Genomic DNA, 15,928 nt, shown 5'->3' with positions numbered 1-15,928 from the left:
CTGATTCTTCCCGCCTGTTTCTCATTCTGGTTTCCCCCAAGCAACTACCTCCTCTCTTGAGAAGGCCTCTCTTTTAAGCTACCCATGTTCTTTTGTGTTTGCTGGCCTTTTCCTGTCCTGGTTAAAATAGTTTTGTAGGTTGACTGGAGAAGGAGATAGAATCTTCAAATCTAATAGTTTGGGCATTTTCTCCTAAGAACCCTAAAGTGCTTACGTAGGGGTGATCTATCAGAAGCCATTTTTACTCTTCCCCTTCATGTTTGTTCACCCCCCCCCCCGACTATCCTCTGTTAAATTAACCCAGTAAATTCATACATAAACATCCCCTAAAACAGATCTTTATATGGTATTCATAATGTATTACCGAACAGCTCCAAATCTATCACAACTAGACAGGACAAACTGAGGATATAATTATTTTTGCATATTTATTGTATTTTATGTGTGTTGTTTGCATATTTATATTTGTATACATGTTTATATTTTTGTTTGATAATTTGAAAAAAGTTGGTCATATTCAAAAATGAAATGAGTATGCCACCTTGGTGCCAATATGACTTTCAATAGTCTGCTTCTTATACATTCACGTTTCTGAAATTTACAGTTATAGAGATGGAAATATGACTGTGTGTTATTTACACCCACAGACACACACATGATACAGATGTGTGTTTCTATTAGAAACAATTCCAGACCCATTTGTTGTACTGTGCTAACTGCATGGCTACTCTGTGTCCCTAGGGTCATGTACAAAATATGTATAGTGGTATTCTTACAAGATTCATATAAACTCAGGGTAAAAGCTTCCATGCTCCATTAAATTTAGTGCCTTTGAAAAGGGCTCCCTCTTGGCCTTGTAGCCCTGTAAGTCTGACTTCTCCCTGGCACAAACTTTGGCTATGAGCTACCATTTTTACTTTGAAAAATAAAAGGACTGTGTAGACTATTTATCTATGTATGTAATTAAAATAGAACATAAACTACTGTCACAGATTCCTTGTTAAATATAAAAGGCATTTTCTCAAACAGAGAATCTATTCATAATCTTATTTTGAAATAAGTCACATATAAATTTCATTATGCTGAGTATACTTGTCCCCTAACGTAAATCATAAGATTTCTTTATGAAATGGCCCTGAGCTATAAATTCAAAGGACTTCCCTGGTTTAAAGCAGCATTACATTTTGCCAGGTTTCAGAGTAACAGCCGTGTTAGTCTGTATCCGCAAAAGGAAGAACAGGAGTACTTGTGGCACCTTAGAGACTAACAAATTTATTAGAGCATAAGCTTTCGTGGACTACAGCCCACTTCTTACATTTTGGCGCATCAAACAGCACAAGTAAAGTAGTTCTGTGTGGTTTGCAAATGAACATACAGCACAGTGTGAGGAAGAGAAATGAATGAGATACATGCATTTTTTACTGTACCTTAGCTGTAATGCAAGTCCTGCATCAGGATGCTATACATTTGTTAGGATCATGGCTTTTTATGTATCCCTTATCAACCTATAATCTCCTGATTGTTGCCTGTTTTTCAACAGCTGAGGAACAGTAATCCACACTTGCTTATCTCTCTTAATCACAGCCTCACAGTTCTAGGACTCCCTGAGCCTTTAATTCCCTTTTACAGGCATAACAGAGTGGAAAGTAAACAAAGACAAATTTGCAACCTTCAACATTGCTAATTTGCTCTGATGTCAGAATATTTAAACAGGCAAGGATTTGGGAATTATTTGATCAAGGCTGCTTTTAATCTAATGCATGTGAAAAGGCTGAGTCTGGGAAGGTTCTGCAAAATGACAGGCATCCCAAGAGAGGCTTTCTGAAGGTTTCCTCTTTCAGCAGCAGTAGCTTCATCATTTAGAACTCTGTGGTTGCTGTGGTGTTAGAATGCATTCATATAGTGGGCTTTTTTTGGTGGTTTTTTTGGTGTGTGACAATCACTCTTCTGAGACCATCTCTTTTGCCTTTCAGTTTGTTGAGAACTAGGCCAACAGGCTTGTTATTGTTTCAGTTCAGTAGGGGATGAGTTTTGTTTAAAAAGACCCCTACTGAAAAAGAAATAAAAGCTTTGTCACTTTCCACACTTCCCTGTATCCCTGACAGTGTGTAAATTTTAGATCAAAAGTCTTCAGTATAATTTAATTTCCTCTTTACAAACTCTTAGGTAACTGGGTCTTCAAAGTACTTTGAATTACTTAGTTTACATTTTGTGCATGTACACATGTATGCATATCTATGTATATGCATGCTGACTAGAGGGAAGAGGGGTGTGTGCGTGCGCAGATGTGCATGCGTAAATATACATTTCTATCATGTGCATGTGTAAGATGTTTCTCCCCTCTCCCCGTATGTATATATTAACAAAAAGAAAAACAGATGGCCAGCTATAATTAAAATCTAATTCTGCAATTTAGTTTTTTCAGATGATAGATTTATAAGAACTTCATTGCTAATTGTTTTTAGATGTGCAGATATGTGGTTTATTAAATTGTCAATAATTTTTAATTATCAGCTTCTGTGATTTCTAATCTGTCTCTCTCAGGCACACTAAACTCAGATACCACAAGGATAGGCCTGTTATAACCACCAACGTGTACTCCGTTTACATTCTTTCAACAGGCTGCTTTATGTTATTACCTGAAACAGGTTCATTTGAATAATATACAGTAAAAAGGTTTTCATTGTTTCCTGAGATCTCTTTGTGAGGTTTCCGTTTGGTGCATGTATAATCATTTATAAATATTTTGATTGTTTGACAAACATATCATATATATATTTTTACCAAAATAAAATATGGCTCAAGTTGTATATTCTGAACTGCATCTATATCAATGCAGTTAATTTAAATAAAAAATCCAGCATAGATTTTAAGTTTAGAAAATCATTGATTTTTAAGAGCTGTTACTTGTTTCTCAAGTGTGCTTGATGGTTTTTTATTAGTATGTGTCCTTGTGATATTCCAGAGGTGTGCAGAAGGCAGCATTTTGCAGTTGCTATATGCAGTGCTATTACAGCATTGGGTTGTTTGTGTTTCACCTCATCTCTCTCTCTCACTCTCTCCAGCTGGTGTAAATGAGGGCTGCTGCCTCCCAGACCAAGATAACCTGCTCAGTCAGCTGGAGCCCCCTGTGGACAGCTGTCTCTCTCAGCTGATGGAAAACTGCTACTAACCACTGAATGGAAGAGAGTGGAGCAACAACCACAGTAGTAGCTGCAGCAGTAGCAGTAATAGCAGCAGCAACCGAGGTCTCTATTGTTCCTTGGTGTTAAACAGTTTTTCCTTTTCAGCTGACATGCACAATAGCTGGGAAGAGGTTTCCATTCTGCCCTCTCTATGAAGAAATTCTGAAAGGGAGAAAATTACTCAAACAAGGGTTACCCTTTGTGCTGCAGATTTTGACACTGAAGCAGCCTTCTGAAGGCATGGGGGTGAGAGAGGGAGGCACAGTTTTATCCGGTGGTCCAGGGGCTTCTGCTGTTTCAATCCGGTGTGTTGGAGTTCTTGTGGTTCTTCTGTTTGGAATCTGGGAAGCTAAAGCACAAAGTGAATTTGAAACTTCTTCTGTATATTTGTGGAAGACTGGTAAGTAAGGAAGCATGTCACATTAATATATTTTTATCACATTTATTTCCAGTTGTGAATGTTACTATCTTATCCATGTTCCCAATATTTTTCTTCTGGTAGAAAATCAGTTTGTAGCATTTATTGATGACAGATGTCTGGGAAAACAAATTAGGTCATCTTTCAGGGTTCTGTTAAAAGGAAAGTGACAATTTTTTTTTTTAAAGTGGATCTTTGCACTCGTGGGTTTTTTAAAAGCTCTGTATTGTATGTCAACAGAGTAGAACAGTACAGAACTGCACTTTCATAATGGAAGGTAAAAATTACAGGAAGATTCAGCAGCGTTAACAGGGTGCTAAAAATATTGATGTTTCACAAAGAAAGATGTAGTACAGCATGTGTATTTCATGTATGCTTTATACTGACATGTAATGTATTCAGTGTGGTAATTGATGAGGAGTTGGGTTTGTTACATTTAGGTTTATATAGGACACATGAAAGCTAATGATGGATTAGGTGAAATAATCCAAGTGATGCCAGATCTCATAACCAAAGAGCCAAAGGCAAATAGGCTATGTGAATTCAGAATCACACCAGACAGATTATTTCCTCTACTGGTACTAATGAGTTACGTGTCTGTTTTAAAGATTGCATAGTCATAACTATGCTCATGCTCAACTTTAATTTTTAATGAAATGTTTTTTGTTAATGCACGGCATAAATCCATAACACTAACAATGACTAGTTCTCACTAACTAGTCATATATTAGCACATTTTAGCATTTGAATATAACCTACTTCCTATTTTAGTAAACATAAAACTTAAAATATTTATTGTCTTGAAGTGATCAGGAGATGGGTCTTTTTTTGTATAGTGCCAGGAACAAACCATCCATAAAGTACCATGATTCTTTCAGAAATGCTTTCTCATTAATAGGAAAATACTGTGGCTAGAGAAAATGAATATTAATCACTTGACTGACAAACAAGTTCGATGAGACTGGGTCTTTTTCCTGGATGAAGAGCGCCCCTGGCCTTCTGCCACAGAGACAGATCAATTTACAGTTACACTGATATCCTGAATTTTTTAAGAGGCTGTATCTATCCAGCAGTTCAAGGAGGAGATTAAAGGGAAATTCATTTATACTGGAAGACGAGATCTCCAATAATACTAAAAGAGAGAGATTTGAAGGGGGGGAAATCCTTTGATACTGAAAGATAGGTTATTACTGTTGTTATGCCATCAAACTCATGAAGCATTATTTTTTTAATTGACGCATTGACAGATTCAGAATATTGTCTGCTATCCAATTAAAGTCAGAGGTTTTGTTCTTCTAGGGGTTTTTTTTAAGTGCACAGAACACCTATCCAAAAGCATAAAACAAATGCTTTCTTTTGTTTGTTTTTGTTGTTGTTTTGCAAAGCCACATTAGTAATTTCAGAGGTTTTCTACAAAGCAGATCATATTTGATTCAACTAATTGAAAGCAATCTGTAGAATATATTATGTAGCATGTTATTATCCCTCCCCTTAGTATGCCAGTCCTTTAATTTAATAGCTGGTGTTTAAAGCAGTTTTAAAAAATAGCAGACTGAAGATAGCAACAACTGTATTTAACAAATTGGTGATATGATTTTGTAATCACAAAGGATAGTTAATTGCAATTAGATAAGGAATAACTCCATTTATTTTTGCATACAGTACATGTGCTTTACTATTGTTTCACTCAGTCAGCAGAGAGGAAATAATATTTTCTGACACAATTCTTTAAAAGCACATTCAAAAGCAGCATTAAAACCACAAGAATTTTTGTTCTAGGCAAGTGTGTGACAAATTGCGTTCATAGCATCTCATGAAAAGTTTAAGTCTTGCACTTATGTTTTGCCCCACTATAGTCTTCCCTTCAAATAACTTTACTTTGCACACATTCATGAACAGAGTAAAAGGTGGTAGCTTTATATTTAATAATGTAACATTGATAATATAACACTAAAATAAAATGGGAAAATCATGACCTTGCTAATTCCAAGCAATATGCAGCAGGATTCAGTGGATAAGACTGTAGTACTGAGAGTCAGGAGAACTGGATTTTATTCTCAGTTGGTTTCCTGTCTGATATTGCTCTCTTGACTTTGTCTTAGTTTCTCCTTGTGTGAAAAGGGAAAAAAAATGGGGATAGTTGTACACTCTGTAAAGTGCTTTGAGATCTGTAGATGAAAGGCACTGCATATTTTTCTTCTTACCCAGGGGAACAGGTGGTTGACGGCCTGGTGAATCTTAGGGGCCTCCATGCAGAAACAGAGTCAAATCTTTCAAATTGTGTCTGTTTCCTTTCAGTCTGATTTGGACCTGTCTAGTTGCTTTCATAGGTGTAGCTATATTTCTGGAGATGTGAATAGCCATGACTTCTCTGGCTGAATTTAGGCCAGTTTTATTGTATAAAGCACTGAAGGCTCTCAGGGAAACTTTCTTGTGACATGTAAGAGGATCTTTGCTCCACATGACCAGTATAGTCAGGTGAGGAGGAATTGGGTTCGCTGTTGGTTGAGATTGTCCAAACTCCCTGTGGGGGGAGTTGTGTCATTATCAGTTTAAAACCCCAGATCAACAAAATATTTCCTGGTATTGGCAGACTTGCCAGTTATTGCCCCATTTCTAATCTTTTTCCCTTTGTGGAGGAGATTATTGGAAAACAATATGATAGCAATGCACATATGGAACATACTAGAATCCTCACATCCTGCATGCTTTTCAGTTGGGTTTTTTGACTTGAGCTTGGCAAGGACAGGCTGCCCACCTTTTCCTAGTAAATACATAGATCAGATAATTATGCTGATTCTGCTACATCTGTGAGCAGGTTTTGATACCAATGGCCATGATGCTTTCTGAACACAGTGAGGCAGGTAGTATTCCTCTGGATTGGTTCTATTATTTCTTCTTGGAGAGAGGTCCCAGATGGTGGGAAACAGCAGCTGCCCTTCTGTCCTAAGGGATCTCTAGTATGAGGTGCTATAAAGATTTGTTTCAATACCCCTCCTATAGAAACTGACTGTATTACCATTTGAAGAGATAATAAAACTAATATGGACAGTGGTGACTTCAGAGAGCTTGCTTTCATCAGATCCAGATGGTCTGTGTCTTAGCTTTCCCAGTGCCTGACTCAGATTGGAATGTGGATGAAAGCAAGCTGCCTGGATCTTAATTGGATAAGACAACGATGAAACTAGCGGATAGGAAGCCAGACCTCCTGAGGTCTCTTCCAACCCTAATCTTCTATGATTCTGTGATCTGGAGTGTATTGTTGGTGGGGATTTTGACATCCATTATTGGGAGCGGTTTGTCCACTCTACATCCAACAAGTTTGCTACTTTGGGGAGCTTTGCACTCCTGAAGATTCATTTGGCATCAGCAGCTAAAGATGCTTTTATCACTTATTTATTTGGACAGTTGAGACTTTGTCTCTCTTTTATGCAACCTTTTTTGGCTTCTAGATTGATTTATTGGAATGTGCCCTACATAGGGATGCACTTGAAGACCACTCAAAAGATAGTTCTTGCGGAATGTGGCAGTCTGCCTGTTAGCTAGTATTAGCTGAGGCAACATATTGCACTGGTTTTTCAGTAACTGCTTTGGCTTTCTATTCTTTTTCAATTGTAGTTCAAGGTATTCATGGCCTATAAACCCCAAGTGGGACCTGTTTATTTGAGAGAATGGCTCTTTCTCTGTGCACTATCACAACAAATGAGGCCTGTTGGGTGCTTAAATAAAGAGTTCTTTGATTTAATTGTCTGTGGGCAGCTGTCAGTTCTCTCAGTTGTCAATTTTAACTTTCTGCTTGTGAAACATTGTCTGAGTTTTACTTTCAGGGCACGGTGAAAATTTTCATTTTCTGTTTCAGGCTTTCACCAGATACGGGGTAGATGGGTTGGTGGATGTTTGGTTTTGGGTTTGCCATTTTATATATAAATACTATTTTTAAAGGGTTGTGTAATAGAACCTGTGTATTTAATGCAGTTATTAAAGATTTGGAGAAAAAAAGGGGATAGCAAAGTCTGCTGATGAATAAAAATGGACTTGAATTTTCATGTTCGGATTCAGCTCTAACCTTGTCCAAAGTTGTGGGATATTCAGATCTGGGGTTTTGGTTTGTCCTATTCTGAGATGGGGACCGGATGATGAATGTGGAATGAAATCCAAATTAGCACAAAATTCAGGGATGTTCAGCTACTTAAGACATGAAGTTGTTTCATTTAGTAACAGTTATGCAAGATTATTGGGAAATCCAGATAGACATAAACACATTGGATAACATAGTGAAAAATGAAAATCACAGGTAGTAATGTATATTGGAAAAATATAGTCAACCTGTCTCGGGCAGGGTGATGAGCTTTGAATGATTGGGGAATAGGATCCATGGAGAACTTAGCCCTTTGAAGTAGCTGTGAAGATGACTGTTCACCGAAAGATATAGCTGAAATTGAAAGATCCAGAGAAAAGGTAACAAAGATGTTTAGTGCCCTGGTGGAACATTATATGAGATAAAGGAGGATTATAAAGGAAAATAGAAGAGGTACTCAAAATTAAGAAGGGTATAGAGAAAAATGATTAACTTCTCCATTTTCTCAGAATATTTCTATGACCTATTGTTTTCATAGTTGTAGCTATGCAGACTAAGGATAATGTCATTCTATGCTTCAGAGTGTAAATAGGTTGTCTAGAGGATGAGGAAATTTTTTTGCATCCATTGGACAATTGGGTAGGTGCATTATGGAGGATATTAATTTTCTTCTGAAACATCTGCTAATAGCTGCTGCCACATATTGGACTTTATAGGTACCAGTGGATTCATCCATTGGATTTGCCATAATGGTTTTGTTCAGAGGTCAAAATTCATCGCCGTTAAGCCAGCCATGTCTGTGAAGATATTCTTGAGAAGTCCTCTTAAGTGTTAACATGCATTTTATACTCCTATTCCAGCTGCAACAATGTTAACCCCATTCTTTTTCACAGATACATAACTAGCCATTGTCCTAAAGCCATTAGTCAATAAAAGCTGCTTCCAAAAATGCTTGTGGAATGTTAAACTCTAGTAATTGCTATCTTCCTTGGACAGGCTGGGTGGGTTGGGGTGTGAATGTTTTTTTGCTTTTGTTTGTTTTTTGGGGTTTTTTTGCATTTGCAGTATATTCTCCTTTACTCTGTTCAGAAACCAGCATTACAGTGCTGAACAATATGTTCTGTGTGCTCTCCTCTAAAGTGCTTTAAGTATTGCTGTAGTTTTCATCCTGGAGGTGGTTACCATGTCAATATAGCATCCAGTCTTCTGTTCCTCAGAAGCTATAGCACGTCAGTTCATACAACTCTTTCAGATCATAGAAGTTAATTGGAGTCATAACTGACCTCGTCAGTGACAGAATGGGAAGTTTGCTGTTGGGAAAACAGAGAGAGCTTCAGGATGTGGTGTTGCACCCATTACTGTGCGTCTTTGGTGAACTAATGCCCTAACAAAATACTATCAAACTGGAGGTTCTGGAGAAGTCGCAAAATTGAGACCCTGATGTTTTGTGTTTCAGAATCCTAGAACAATTTTTAAAAGATCTGGGATATTAATCCTTGTGCCTTGGCCAAATTCCAATTTAATAAATTAGGTGGCGTTTGGGGTATATAACTGGATTCTCTTTACAGTATTGCTGGTACATATAAATAGCCACTTCATTCCACTGCAGAGAAGGTTATATTTTGCAGGGTTGAAAGTAATCCTTCAGTACTGGGCTAAATTCTGCCCTCAGTAAGCCTAATGTGGGTTTCACAGAGGACAGCATTTATCTGATAGTCTTTAAGGCAATTTGCAATGCTTCTAAATTAATATTTCTCTGTTAACTTTATATGGTCAGAATAACACATTTTAGTCTAAGACTCCATTGTCTTTGTATGCGGTGTAGTGAACCAAATGTGAAAACTGCTGATTCCCAAGTAAAGATTGCTACATAGTAATCACCAATTCAGTCCCTTTTGTCTGAAACTGTCATTTTGTAACAATACATTCATGCACACCATACTTGTATACAATTGAGTGAGTACAGGCATTTCCTGCCAACATGAGAATTTTCCTTCAGTCTTCTCTACCTTGCGCTTCATTAGTTTTCGTTGGTCAGCTGACACTATGTACTGTGATGAGCCGTCAGTACCAGGTCAGATGCCTGTCTACGAGTTGCTGGTATAATTACTGAAGAGAAGCACGAAGATCAGTGAGGTTTGATCACATTGTAAAATAGCTTCCTCTGACAGTTTAAAGCAGTGAATACACACTTGATGTAAGAGAGTCACTGAATTGGACTGGGATTTCTGGAAGAAAATAAGTCATAACTAAGCCAAGGCACTGTCTTTGTGGTTTTTTTTTTTTTTTTTTTTTTTTTTAATCTCTGTTAAAAGACTATGTATCAGAATCTCTGTTGGTTCAGCTCCACTGAATATAATCAAGCTATGCCAATTTACATTACAGTAACTCCTCACTTAAAGTCATCCCGGTTAACGTTGTTTCCTTGTTACGTTGCTGATCAATTAGGGAACATGCTCAGTTAAAGTTGTGTAATGCTCCCTTCTAACATCCTTTGGCAGCTGCCTGCTTTGTCTACTGCTTGCAGGAAGAGCACCCCTTGCAGCTAGCTGGTGGGGGCTTGGAACCAGGGTGGACCGGCAGCTCCCCTATTAGCTCCCTGCTCCCCTAAGTTCCCTGTGCAGCAGCTGCCTGCAGTTCAGCTGTGTCCCTCCCCCCACTGCCATGTGCTGCTCCTGCCCTCTGCCTTGGAGCTGCTCCCCAAGACTCCTGCTTGCTGTGCCGGGGGGGGGGAGGGAAGGAAGAGGGAGGCTAATATTAGGGTGTCCCCCTCCCCCCTGCTCCTGTACTCCGCTTACCCTATCTTCCATAGAGCAGGGGGAACACACCAGGGCTGCGGTCTCAGCAAGCTGATCTAATTAACAAGGCAGTGTACTTAAGGGAAATGCGCATATCTCCCTTCATTCCTGCTGCCTTGCAGAGTGAGAGAGTTAACCCTTGAGGACTCAGCCAATTGCTAGTTCATCATTTAGCAGTAAGGGAAATATCCCACCCTCTGACTCTGACTCTTCCACCTCAACCAAGCTTCACTGTCATCATCACTGTGTACCAGTATTAAATTGTTTGTTTAAAACTTATACTGTGTGTTTGTATATATATATATTGGCTGGTGAAAAAAATTCCCTGGAATATAACCCCCTCATTTACATTAATTCTTATGGGGAAATTGGATTCGCTTAACATCGTTTCGCTTAAAGTCGCATTTTTCAGGAACATAACTACAACGTTAAGTGAGGAGTTACTGTACCTGAGGTTCTGGCCTTCTATGCAGTAATTTTAGTTGGATTTACTTCTAACATTTCATTTAAAAGATCAGTGACTTGCCATACAGACTTTCTAACAGGCATACAGCAGCTAAGAAATTAAGGCAGGATTTTTCTATCAGCATTCTGAAGCTAAAAATACTGCTCTCTAAATTATTAGGTTTCAAGTAAGGCTACGTTTTAGTCACAGGTATTTTTAGTAAAAGTTACGGACAGGTAACAGGCAGTAAACAAAAATTCACAGCCCGTGACCTGTCCACGACTTGTACTATATACCCCTACCTAAAAGTTAGGTGCTCAGGGGTGGGCAGCAGCTCATGGCCCAGGACCCCTGCTGCTGCACGTGGGGTGGGTTGGCAGGGCTGGCAGGCTCCATGCAGCTCCCTGGAAGCGGCGACATGAACCTCGTCTCCTGAGCACTGGCTCCGCAGCTCCTACTGGCCAGGAACCATGGCCAATGGGAGGTGTGGGGGCAGTGCTTGTGGACGGAGGTGGTGTGCAGAGTCGCCTGGCCGTGCCTCTGCCTAGGAGATGAGGGACATGTCGCCACTTCCGGGGAGCCCCTTGAGGTAAGCGCCACCCAGAGCCCTCATCCCCTCCTGCGCCCCAACCCTCTGCTGCAGCCCTGAGCTCCCTCCCACAGCCAAACTCCTGCTGCTGGTGGTGTTGGGGGGGCATGGTGGCCTGAATCTGCCCCAGCAGTGGCTGGTGTGGCTGGGCCAGGGGCTGCCTGAGCTGCTCAGGCGGCCCCTGGGTCAGTCGCACCAGCTGCTGCAGAAGTCCCGGAGGTCCCAGAAGTCACAGATTCTGTGACTTTCTGGGACCTCCGTGAGGACTCGCAGTCTTAAAAATAAGTAAACTAGAGATGGCCAAGTTGCCATGTGTGGAAATCATGCTTGGTCTTGTCCTGTCTTCTTCAATCAAAACCACAAGTAATGAGATTTGCCTTCAGCAAACTTCTTTATCTTTCAGATATATGCCCCAATAAGGTTTGCAGGATATATTGTCTATATGAGCGCCCATCTTAAACTGTAACATCAACAACAACCATCCTAGGCTCAGTTAATGTTGCAAATTGACCATCGTATAGCTGCAAACAAGTGTTATTTTTATATGTCAAAATAAGGGAAAGAAAACTTAGTAAAAGTGTCAGAAAAGGTGGTTAAGAGATGGAGGAAATGATGCAAGTCAGCCCTCAACTGTCATGCATACCTAACATGCTCTGATGCTTGGATTAGCTTCAGGGCTATAGATTGGCTGCACCACATATACTACCAATAATTTTCAATTATTTTAAATAGATTAGTCCCCATAGTTTCAAAAATGCAGTAGGGAAAATTAGGAAAAATATTTATTGGTCTTGTATGCAGGGCCATCCCTAGGGGGGTGTGGGGCCCGGGACAACCACCTGGCAAAGGCCACTGCACCCCTTCCCCCTAGCGTCCATCCTGCTGCTTTCTGGCTTCCATCCCCTCCCCTGAGTGACACTGGGAGCCAGCGGCAGGGCCGGCTCCAGGCACCAGCTTGCCAAGCAGGTGCTTGGGGCGGCCTCTCTGGAGAGGGGTGGCACATCCAGCTATTCGGTGGCAATTCGGCGGACGGTCCCTCACTCCCGCTTGGAGTGAAGGACCTCCCGCCGCAGATTGCAATCACGTCTTTTTTTTTTTTTTTTGGCTCTGGAGCTGGCCCTGGCCAGTGGGGCAGGCTGGGGCTGGGTTGCTCATTGCTGCTGGTGCCAGGCCCCCTGCTAACCCTTCAGGCTGCCTTGGACCCCACTCCCCAAAGTGCAGGGGCCCACAAAGTGCGGGGCCTGGGGTGGTTGCCCTGGTCCATCCTATGGATGGGACAGCTCTGCTTGTATGTCTGTTTTGCCAACCAACACTCATGTGTGATGTAGGAGGTGGGTACGTATTTAGCAGGAACTTATTGTTAAAGTATATGGCATCTTTATTTATTTACAACACTCCCTTCCCCTTTTTGGGAAAAAAAAGATTTTAAAATTAATCTCTCTTTTAACACACATCAGCAGTGCATTGTTCTCACCCAATTCTAGCTAAATGAAGTGTGTCCTCTTTTGGGGAAAAGAGATTATAGTTTACTGTTAAGGATTTGTGAATTCATTTTTTAAAAACTCATACAACCATTCTAGTTCTGCTGACCCTTGGTTATCGAATTCCAGGATGTCTTTTTCAGGTATGAGATCTGACATAACATTCTCTTGAAGTGTAACAATACTGACAATGGAGTGTTGAACTTGGCAGCATCCTGCAGCAGAGAGTGGGGTTCTAGCCCCTGTTGTAGCCTTTCTTCTTCATTGTCTTTCTTTTTTTAATGTAGAAAGAGGCAAAATGAAATCTGCTGGTATCATATTTGTCTACAGTCACCTGAGCTATGATATATATACAGTGAGACATCTGTATAGATTACAGCTGTGGTATGAGTTAGTCATTGTAATAAGAGAAAAGAATAGAGTAATGAAAGAATGGAGTAAAGGTATTTTAAAGGAAGCACTTTGCAAAATACCAAAGCAGATATCGTCTGCGTTTGGCTTTTTCTTCATGTGATTTAAACTCCCCCCTCCCCCCCATCATTTGAAGACAGTGTTTTATATACCAAGAGCAAGTTGTAGAATTGCTGAGGACTAGGATTTTCTGTTCTCAAGAACAGCATTTACCAAGCTTGTATTACCCACTACCTCTATATGTCTCATTTTCAGTTCACTTCGGCTACTGACATTCTTTAACTATGCTCTTTCTCCTTGTGAGTTTGTTTGTAAAATGCTCCCGCTTACAATTACTCATTGAGGACATAATGAGCAATTGCCAGGAGCCTTAGGACTGTACCTACTGGAATAGAGCAGCAGCTAAATCTGTGCTGTCCGAATAGGGCAGTCTGATCTGGGCAGTCGCAGGAACCTTCTTTGTTGGCTACCTGACTACATCAAGATCATAGAACAGGGGTCCCCAACGCGGTGCCTGCGGGTCTAAGTGCGCCCGCATGCTGGCTGGTGGATGAGCATCCGCCGAAATGCTGCCAAGAAGCAGCATCATCCAGAGTTGTTGCCACCGAAATGCCAATTTTCTGCGGCATTTTGGCGGCGATGCCTCTGGATGCTGCTGCTTCTCGGCGGCATTTTGGCGGCAACGCCTATTGACGTTGCCGCTTGTTGGCGGCATTTTGGCGGATGCTCATCCACCACCACAGTCCTCTGTGGCTCGTCGTCTGGCGCCCACCAGACAAAAAAAGTTGGGACAACTGTCATAGAATCATAGAAGATTAGGGTTGGAAGAGACCTCAGGAGGTCATCTAGCCCAACCCCCTGCTCAAAGTAGGACCAACACCAACTAAATCATCCCAGCCAGGGCTTTATCAAGCCGGGCCTTAAAAACCTCTAAGGATGGAGATTCCACCAACTCCCTAGGTAACCCATTCCAGTGCTTCACCACCCTCCTAGTGAAATAGTGTTTCCTAATATCCAACTTAGACCTCCCCCACTGCCACTTGAGACCATTGCTCCTTTTTCTGTCATCTTCTACCACTGAGAATAGCCGAGCTCTATCCTCTTTGGAGCCCCCCCCCCCTCAGGTAGTTGAAGGCTGCTATCAAATCTTCCCCTCACTCTTCTGTTTTGCAGACTAAACAAGCCCAGTCCCTTTAGCCTCTCCTCGTAAGTCATGTGCCCCAGCCCCCTGATCATTTTTGTTGCCCTCCACTGGACTGTCTCTAATTTGTCCACATCCTTTCTGTAGTGGGGGTGCTCAAAACTGGATGCAATGCTCCAGATGTGGCCTCACCAGTGCCAAATAGAGGGGAATAATCACTTCCCTCAATCTGCTGGAAATGCTTCTACTAATGCAGCCCAATATGCCATTAGCCTTCTTGGCAACAAGGGCACACTGCTGACTTATATCCAGCTTCTCATCCACTGTAATCCCCAGGTCTTTTTCCACAGAACTGCTGCTTAGCCAGTCGGTCCCCAGCCTGTAGAGGTGCATGGGATTCTTCCATCCTAAGTGCAGGACTCTTCACTTGTCCTTATTGAACCTCATCAGATTTCTTTTGGCCCAATCCTCTCATTTGTCTAGGTCACTCTGGACCCTATCCCTACCCTCCATCATATCTACCTCTCCCCCCAGCTTAGCGTCATCCGTGAACTTGCTGGGGGTACAATCCATCCCATCACCCAGATCATTAATAAAGATGTTGAACAAAACCGGCCCCAGGACCGACCCCTGTCAACATCAAGATCTGTCAACATCAGTGGTAGCAAAGAATAGGGCCCTTTACCACAATGTGACTAGAATACATATAATGTAAAAGAAAGCATAGTCAAATACAGTTTGATTCATTTAAGATTTTCCATAGAGATACTATAATATAGTAAAGAAATTCCAGGCTTGAATAATGCGAGTATAGCAGTAGGAATATACTGTGGACCTCTTGACCAGAATGGTGATGGTGATTGTGAAATGCTCAGGGAGATTAGAGAGGCTACAAACACAGACAACCCAATAATAATGGGGGATTTCAGCTATCCCATATTGACTGATTATTTGTCACCTCAGAATGGAATGCTGAAATTAAACTTCTAGACACCATTCATGACTGCTTCTTGAATCATCTAGTCCTGGAATCCACAAGTGGAAAGTCAATTCCTAATTTCATCCTAAGGGGCGCATAGGATTAATTAATGGAGATATCCCATCTCCTAGAACTGGATGGGACCTTGAAAGGTCATCGAGTCCAGCCCCCTGCCTTCACTAGCAAGACCAAGTACTGATTTTGCCCCAGATCCCTAAGTGGCCCCCTCAAGGATTGAACTCACAACCCTGGGTTTTGCAAGCCAATGCTCAAACTACTGAGCTATCCCTCCCCCCAAGGGATCTGCTCCAAGAGGTAGATAGTGCTCACCCACTCAGTAATAGCAGCCATAATGTAATTAAATTTAACATCCTTGTAGGAGGGGAAATACCGAAGAAACCTA

The 15,928-nt window shown here is 41.1% G+C and overlaps 1 protein-coding gene across 3 annotated transcripts in view; it reads left to right on the top strand.

The window, feature by feature from the left end:
* Positions 1-3,072: 3,072 nt before the first annotated feature.
* The window catches only part of THSD7A (thrombospondin type 1 domain containing 7A), a 351,691-nt gene continuing 338,835 nt past the window's right edge, over positions 3,073-15,928 (top strand). For all 3 annotated transcript variants that reach the window (XM_034760534.1, XM_034760535.1, XM_034760533.1), the window contains exon 1: positions 3,073-3,585. In XM_034760534.1, the coding sequence (XP_034616425.1) occupies positions 3,426-3,585 (160 nt within the window). In that variant the 5' untranslated portion in view covers positions 3,073-3,425. The remainder of the gene's footprint in view (positions 3,586-15,928) is intronic.

Source organism: Trachemys scripta, chromosome 2, assembly GCF_013100865.1.
Source record: "Trachemys scripta elegans isolate TJP31775 chromosome 2, CAS_Tse_1.0, whole genome shotgun sequence".
NCBI classification, from domain to species: Eukaryota; Metazoa; Chordata; order Testudines; family Emydidae; genus Trachemys; species Trachemys scripta.
Note: the sequence above shows the minus strand (reverse complement) of the source record. Positions and strands in the feature narration are given on the sequence as shown.